This window comes from Nicotiana tomentosiformis, chromosome 5 (genome assembly GCF_000390325.3).
Source record: "Nicotiana tomentosiformis chromosome 5, ASM39032v3, whole genome shotgun sequence".
In the NCBI taxonomy this organism is placed as follows: domain Eukaryota; kingdom Viridiplantae; phylum Streptophyta; class Magnoliopsida; order Solanales; family Solanaceae; genus Nicotiana; species Nicotiana tomentosiformis.
The window spans coordinates 32025042-32033450 of NC_090816.1; the positions used below are offsets into that span (position 1 = coordinate 32025042).

The window sequence follows — 8409 nt, forward strand, 5'->3', positions numbered from 1 at the left end:
AATCATCTGTCAAAAACATCTAAACGTTCATTTTACGACAGAATAAATAATTATTTTCCTTATGACATTCTGCACGTACAAGTTTGTTAACATACGTGAAGGTTTTACGAGTTTGAAACTAGTTGTGCAAATGGGACTTCATAGCATTATTAGGAAGATCCATGAAGCTGTGCAAGTGGTTCATAACCCAAAATTAATAAACAAGGAAAAAAGAAAAGAGCTATTTACATAGCAATAATGAACTTGATCCTGCTTAAGTAAATGCAGCACTCTGTCTTTCAATTTAAATTTTTTTAAACTTACGAAGGATCCAAAACAAGGGCAAAAAGAAATATGAGCAAACCGCACTCTTAGCTATGTTGTACGTAATAGTTTTTGTAAATGGCAAATGTCCAAATATACCCCGTACTTTCGAAAATGATCTAAGAATACCCCTCGTTATACTATTGGGTTATTTATACCTCAGTCATACTCTGGGTTGAAATATACCCCTCATTTAAACGGAGTGACACGTGTCATCGTCTTGTTTGCCAATTCTAAATATTTCTTAATTAATTAAAAAGACTCATTATTTGGTACTCGAAAAATAATTTTCTAAAGCAATATTTTTTTTTGTAAAAATTGAAAAAAAACTGAAAATATTTTTTTTCCAGTTTTTACAAAAAAACGACTTTAAAAGAAACTGAAAAATATTTTCCAAAACAATATTTTTGTAAAAACTGAAAAACAATTTTCTAAATTTTTTTTTTACAGTTTTTAGTTAAAAAAATTCAGTTTTTTTCAGTTTTTAATTGCTTTAGAAAATTGCTTTTCAAATTTTTTTCCAATTTTTACAAAACAAATTGCTTTAGAAATTATTTTTCAGTTTTTATTAAAGAAATATATTTCTAAAAAATGGAAAAAAATATTTTAGATTTTTTCAGTTTTTAGTAAAAAGAATTTCAGTTTTTAACAGTTTTTAATTGCTTTAGAAAATTGCTTTTCAGTTTTTTTTTTTTTCAGTTTTTACAAAAACATTGTTTTAGAAAATAGTTTTCAGTTTTTTTTAAAGCAGTTATTTTGTAAAAACGAAAAAAAAAATATTTTCTTTTTACAGTTTTTAGTATAAAAAAAATCATTTTTTTCCAATTTTTACCAAAAATATTGCTTTAGAAAATTAATTTTTGGGTACCAAATAATGAGTCTTTTTAATTAATTATGAGATATTTAGAATTGGCCAACAGGACAATGACACGTGTCCCTCCGTTTAAATGAAGGATATATTTAAACCCAAAGTATGACTGCAGGGATATAGATAACCCAATAATATAGCTAGAGGTATTCTTAGACCATTTTCGAAAGTACAAGGGTATATTTGGACCTTTGCCGTTTTGTAAATGGGGGAGTCCTCCCACAGACTGATATATAGCATCTCATGCATATTATTGAAGATGTGAACTCGCCTAGAAGCTCACCATACAAATAAACACACTTCTCTATGTTTAAAGAATTGAGATTGTTCATCCTTTCATTTATTTTAGGAATAAGTTTGTCCCTCTCCTTCATATATTTCACTTTTGGACGTTGATCTACCGAAGGGATCCATCTTCAAAAAGGGGTACACTAATTTTTGGGCTCTACTATACAAGCTGGAATAGCTTTATTAACTCAGAGAACAATGTGCCAAACTGGCAACCGTAGAGATTTAACTCAAGACCAAGGTCAACTACTGTTTCTGTTTAATCTCAATGTAAAACAGGAAACCATTAAAGAATCTGTGGAACTAAAGGGTTAGACATGTCATAATCAAATGGAGATACAAGTATGAAGAGGAAATTAAAAAATATTTACCACTATCATTTGATTCTGCAAACAGTTAGTTCATTACGAGCAAAGAAATATCGGACAGATGGGTTAGGACTCGATCACTTAATCCAAGAATTTGTTGGGGGAAGTGCACAAATAGCCTATTTTAAGACCACAGTTTAAAACCAAACCGGTATTTAATAACTATTTGAAGTTCAGCCGCTATGTAATAAGTAACTAAAAGTTGGACAAAAATATTCCCATCTCCCATACCATGGCTTCGCGGTAGCAAAACTCTTTCAACTCTTACAGTCAATCACCGGAGATACCTGGGAGCTCTACTTATGTTATGGAGTTCTTGTGTCAGATCATGGAGCTCATCTTCTACTAATCTCCTGCAAATGTTTTCATCAAGTGTAAGAAACCACCACTCTGCAATCACAGATGCACTAGAGATCATTGAGTGATATGAGATTGCTAATCATACACCACATTCATTTACAAATGCAACACGAATAGCAGCACTATTGCAAACCAATATGGTTTGACCACAGTAAGCAATCAGTCCCTTTTATATATAAATATGGCCTTGTTAAACATACGGAATGTAGTTCGTTGAAAATTAGGAAATAAATTGATAAGTGATAACAAGAACACCAAGAGCCTGCATAAAAAACACTACAATCCTTGACCATCGTCTGAAGTTTGCACTGCTACAAGTGAAACTTTAGACCCTCACATAGGCGAAGTTCATGACCATAAGAAGAATTTTTTGCTATAAAAAACGATTGTGTTTTTACACATTTCAGTTGACTACCCAGTAAAAAGAAAGCTACAGACATGAGACTTAACACTAGTAGTTATAGACTTCTGAAAGATTTACGAACCTTTGAAAGGATATTCACCAGATTCAATGAATTAAGGCAGGCAAAATAAGATCCAAAGACAGCAGCAGCTAATAGTGTGGACATAGAAAACCGGGATACCATTAGCTACATCACAAGTAAAACCCAAAACTCCAACTATAAAACGTTTAACTGGTGTTCTCTTTTTCCCATCAGAACTAAGCCAACCAGAAGTCAACATATCTTTAATGGATGTTTTAGAGTTATATTGCCACATCCAAATGCTTTTAGACGGGCAAAGTATTAACACATTCACATTCTTCTGTGATGCTTTTAGTTAGTGACTCAAACTTGTAGGAGGCATAAGAAAGAGCATGATTGCTCCAGATGTGATGATTAAGTTCAGCTTTGGCATTTCCACCTGCTACACCCATTGCTACATGTAAATGGATACAGGCGGTCACACCATGGGTGTGCAATTTTGGCAGTGTTTTATGATTACCAGAGAACGAGGTCTGAAGTTTGCACTCCTATAAATGAACTTCAGACCCGAGGTATGAAGTTTGCGGTGCTACAAGTGAACTTCAGACCCGAGGCCTGAAGTTTGCACTGCTACAAGTGAACTCTTCCCAGGCTGCAAGTCATCAATAGGAGCTATTTATAGAGCTATTAGGAGTTTGATCCTGCTTAAATTAATAAAATCACCCCATCTTTCGAGTAAGTATTTTTAAACTTATGAAGCATCCAAAAAAGGGGCAACACAAAAAAATGACCAAATAAATGCTTATTTCGTTCTATATTTAAGGGGTACACCAATTTTTGGGCTGTATACAAGCTGGTATAGCTTTATTAACTCAGAGAACCATATGCCAAATTGGCAACCATAGAAATTTAGCTCAAGGCCAAGGTGAACTACTGTTTCTGTTTTATCTGTAGAACTAAAGGAATAGACACAGGTCGTAATAAAATTAAGTATTAAAAAAACATTTACCATACCCATTTTATTAAGCAGTCCATTACGAGCAAACAAATTTCGTACAAGAGGGGTAGGATTCGCTTAATCCAAGGATGTGTTGATCCTTTGTTTACTAATAGACGAAGCTCTTCTTTTATAATCTCCTGCCTGATGTAACATCTTTCTGTTTCTTCTCAGGATCTAAGAGAATACCTCACACAACTTCGGTTGGTGATGCTATAATCGGCAGAGGTATATTTTATCAGAAGGAAGGTTCAGTCGACTGAGCACAAAAACCTCCAAGAAAATTATGGGTCTACCCAGTTCTGCATAGAACATAGCTAACACCCTGTGATACGCTATTCAAGTTCTTTAAGGTTTCTACAAGCCCAGGCCTCGCAACAAACAGAATATCATGTCATGATTGGCATTAATAGTCTCCCCCAAGCAAATGTACAATACCTAACCCTTCCAATGGACGTATAGTAGAGTTTCGATACGATATATGCTAGAAATAGGAGAATATATGTCTAACAAGACTCAAGAGTGCCCAAGAAGTTCAGGAATTGCCTAAGCTTTTGTAAGGGAATTACAAGTGAGTCATTCCTATATCATGTATGTGTGTGTGTAAATACATGTACTTTATATTTTACAACTATTTTTGAAGAGGCAAAGAGGAGCTTCGGGTCGTGCAGCTTGCCGACCAACTCTTCCAAAATTTACCCCAGCATTTGGCTTTTATTGCTTCAGCTACTCTGTCTCCTTGATATTTGCTGCCAGTCTCCAGGTATTCTTGGCCCAATTTTTGATATCAATACTCATTGAAGCTTTATTATTCACCCCTTGAATGCAACTGTTAGATAGTTATGAACATAATATGAATTAGTCCTAGTCCCACTTAGAATAGGAGTATGATATGTATTGTATAAATAGGGCTCATTGTATTATAATTAATAGAATATCAATAATAGATTTTTCTCCCGTGCATTCTCACATGGTATCAGACAATCATGAGAGATTTATCGTTGTGCATAAATTCCAGCGACTGCGGGAAGAGAAATCAGTGAACCGGAAGTCTTTTTCTGGCAAACACTGGTCTGCCGCAAGTAAAAAGCCACTTTTCGTCAAGTGTTGTGCAAAAACCAACACCACTTTTCCACTCTTCACAGCAGCCACCAAATATTTGCTTGGGAAATATTTCCGTGTCCGTAAGGAGCTCTCATCAACCCTCCAAATTTCAGCAGCAATGTTTTGCAGAAAGGGCACGAAACAGATTAAAAGGTGGATCCAGAATAATAATTTCCCGGTGCATCTTTGGGCTGAAAGTGTCCTTAAGGAATTCTCGCCAATTATCATCCCCTCAAATGAGTTGGTTTACAGGTCAAGCAAAATAATGTTCTTCTGTAGGGGTCTATAGGATCAGGATAATTGAATCATCGCATCAACCTTGGAGTGAACGAGCTCAGAAGAAAATGAACCAAGACGTTAAATGAGAGACTCTCTCCCAAGCAAATCTACAATACTTAACCCTTCCAATGAACGTGTAGTAGAGTTTCAATATGATATATGTGAGAAAAAGGAGAATAGATATCTAACAAGACTCAAGAGTGCCCAAGAAATTCAGGAATTTCCTAAGCTTTATAAGGCAATTACAATTGAGTCATTCCTATATTAGGTATGTGTATCTGTAAATACAGGTCCAACGATCTGTGATATACAACTTGCTATACCTATCGTTCACTATCAACCGACGGAGTTTTGCCCCCACCGGACCACCAAGTCCGTTTCGGTCCACTTGTTTTCTTTATACGAATTCCATTTTTGGAGGAATGCGCCCGTAAATAATGGAGAGGAGCAGGAAGAATTAGAGAAGAGAAAAAAGGGCATTTGTTAAAATAAAATGGCCAACTAGGAGATTCGATAAAGCATGTACTAAGGGAACGAAGTCACGAACATTAATCAACACTCAACACAGCCATCTCAAAGGCCAATACAGAATGTAGATAATTAATCTGGAAAATCCTCTTTTCCTTTCTTCTTTTCCGGCAAGTACTATGAATAATCTAATTGTTTTTTATATCTTTCAAAGTAATTAAAAGCAGTAAATTTGCTTGATATATTGTGTTAAAAAATATCATATATAATGAGCAATGTATCTCTTTAACATTTCGCCATCGTTACCTTCAACTCCCTTAAGTGCTTAACACATCTTTCATCATGTAAGTTTTTTCGTTATTTTGATTTCTCTTTTGTGACGTCAAGTTTTAAACTAAAGCCCTGCTATTTGCATTATTGTTTATGCAACATTTGGCAGTTTCTAGACCCATTAAACCCCATTCAAGGAAAACAAAAAAAGGAACTGATCATAAGAAGACTAGAAGTAGTGTAGTTCATTACAATATATGTTTTTATTATCCACAAGCAAGGATGATACCTAGTACAGTGCAGAAATATACGATCAAGCCTGAGTTCCGGTCAAAGCCTTCATCTGTATATGATTGGAGTCAGCAGTGTTGGGGTTGGGCAGTGCCTCATAAGAGCCAAATCTCCTGATACCAACAGTTTTAGCAACAGCAGCATAAGTAACAATCACGACGAGCAACACAAACAACACATGAAGCACGAAAACCAAATCGAGGATAGCGACAGCTCTGAGCTTAGAATCTTCCAGATCACACTTCGTCGATCCCTCAACTCCACTCACAACATCCAACAGCTTATGACAACCATCGGGTATGAAGGCATCAACATAAAGCGAAAGTCCCGTCTGTAGGACCCACAGTCCCTGGAGACATATCGAACCGGCGAGCGCCACGTCAGCAAGGAAAAGCCTGGGTTGAAAGGCGATGAGGAGACAGAGAAGAGAGGAGAGTAAGGAAATATTAGCAGAAACCGAATCGCACTTGGCTTGAAGATCGGAGGTCTGAACGGAGGCGGAGTTCGAGGAGGCGGAGTAGTGGAGGTAGAAAAGTGCGGATGCTAGGGCAAAAAAGAGATCGGGAGGGAGCGGGAGGAGCGAAGTTGACTCGGAGATAAGGAGAGCGAGGGTTAAGAGGAGGAAAGAGAAAATGACGGCGGCGGCTTGGAGAGAGGTGAAGCGGTGGACAGGAGTGCGGCCTTTGAGGAGAGGATCGGCGTCGAAAGAGATAAGGGATTGGTGGATTAAGGAGATGAGGAGGCAGAGGAGGAGGAGATAAAGAGGGAGGTGGCGGAGACGGGAGGAGAAGGCGGAGATGGGGTGGTAGGGTTTGGCGGTGTAGTCTCCACGAGAAGATTTGAGGTGGTGGTTTCTGGTGGTGGAAATGAGGTGGTAGAGTCCGAGGGATAGCAGCGCAGACGAGGAGAACATGTGATACATCAGGGTTGCCATTGCTGCACTAGCTGCACTGCAGATGGTTTGATTTGATTTTTGAGTCACATTCTCAACTTCCTCAATTTCTACCTCTACATACTCATAAGTCATACACAATTTTGATTTTGTTATTTTCTTTTCTGCTCTTGCTCTTTTTTTTTAATGTAACGTCCTGTTAGTTAATATGAATTGTCCAACAATTTTTTTGATAAGGAAAAATTTACTCTATCCGTTTAAAAACAAAAAAAAAACTTTTACTATTTGAGAGTCAATAAAAGTTTCCTTGAATTATTATTTTTGCAATAATTTTTAAATATTCTAAATTATTAACTAATGTGACTTATTATACTTTTTTACGTAGATTCTAAAATATGTAAATCTTATTTCAAAAACTATGAAATTTATGTTTGAATTCACACCAATTAGTCAATTTAATTTTTGTACTCTGAAAAGGTGCAAAACAAATTGGAACGGGGGAGAGAATGTGACAGTGTTGATTGAAAATTCCGTTTTAATTCTATTTGTGGGAAACAACGGGATTTTTACTGATTTTCAATCTCCATACCCGTTTGATCATTTCCCCCTTCTTGAATAATTAACCTAATCAATGGTCCATCTAACCACTTAAACAAAAAATAATCGATGGATATTTAATATATATATATATATATATATATATATATACACACACAAGTTTCTAGACACGTGCGTTGCACGTGTGTCTCATGTTAATTGGTTGAAAACTTTTCAAACGATAAAGATAATATTAAAACTTGCGCACAATAAGTAATGGAAATTTTAAAAGGAAAAAGAAAAACACATGCTAAAATTGATGAATAGTCAAGCCGTGAAATCAGTCACTGATACTTGTATCGGGGTAGGTTGCTTATATCATACCCCATGGGGTGTGACCCTTCCCCTAATGACCCAAAATATTATCTTTAAATCTAATAATTAATTTTGAATTCTAAGACCTCGAAAAGCACTATTTGTCACTTCTCGACTTGCGTGTGAAGTCCATTAAATTTTCTGAAAAGTTTTTATGTGAAAAATGGATTAAAATGTGAACTAGAGCCTTAAAACTCAATTGAGTTGACCTTGGTCAACATTTTAAGCAAACGGACCCGGATCAGTATTTTGACAGTTCTGGTAGGTCCGTATCATGATTTGGGACTTGGGCGTATGTCCAGAATTTAATTTGAAGGTCCCTAGATCAAGTTATGACCATTTAACGAAAACTAGTAATTTAAAGGCTAAAGATTTCCAAGTTTGATCACAGGGTTGACTTTTTGATATCGGAGTCGGAATTCAGTTCCGAAAATTTTTATAGCTCCGTTATGTCATTTATGACTTGTGTGCAAAATTTGAGGTCAATCGGACTTGATTCGATAGGTTTCGGCATCGAATGTAGAAGTTGGAAATTTCATAAGACTAAAGTTTCAAGTGAGTTTGCACAAGATCTAATTTCAAAT

The 8409-nt window shown here is 36.0% G+C and overlaps 1 protein-coding gene across 3 annotated transcripts; it reads right to left on the reverse strand.

Annotated features, from left to right (window-relative positions):
- Positions 1 to 1804: 1804 nt before the first annotated feature.
- On the reverse strand, positions 1805 to 7161 carry LOC104094034 (uncharacterized). 3 transcript variants are annotated; one of them, XM_009599893.4, is made up of 2 exons: positions 6020 to 7161; positions 1805 to 2217 (listed from the first exon to the last, which is right to left on the reverse strand). In XM_009599893.4, exon 1 carries the CDS (start codon positions 7046 to 7048, stop codon positions 6044 to 6046), a length of 1005 nt encoding a protein of 334 aa, XP_009598188.3. In that variant the 5' UTR covers positions 7049 to 7161; the 3' UTR covers positions 1805 to 2217; positions 6020 to 6043. The 3 variants fall into 3 exon arrangements, with proteins under 3 accessions (XP_009598188.3, XP_009598189.3, XP_009598190.3); XM_009599894.4 differs by having other exon boundaries at positions 1805 to 2180; positions 6020 to 7093; XM_009599895.4 differs by having other exon boundaries at positions 2127 to 4438; positions 6020 to 7093.
- Positions 7162 to 8409: the final 1248 nt, after the last annotated feature.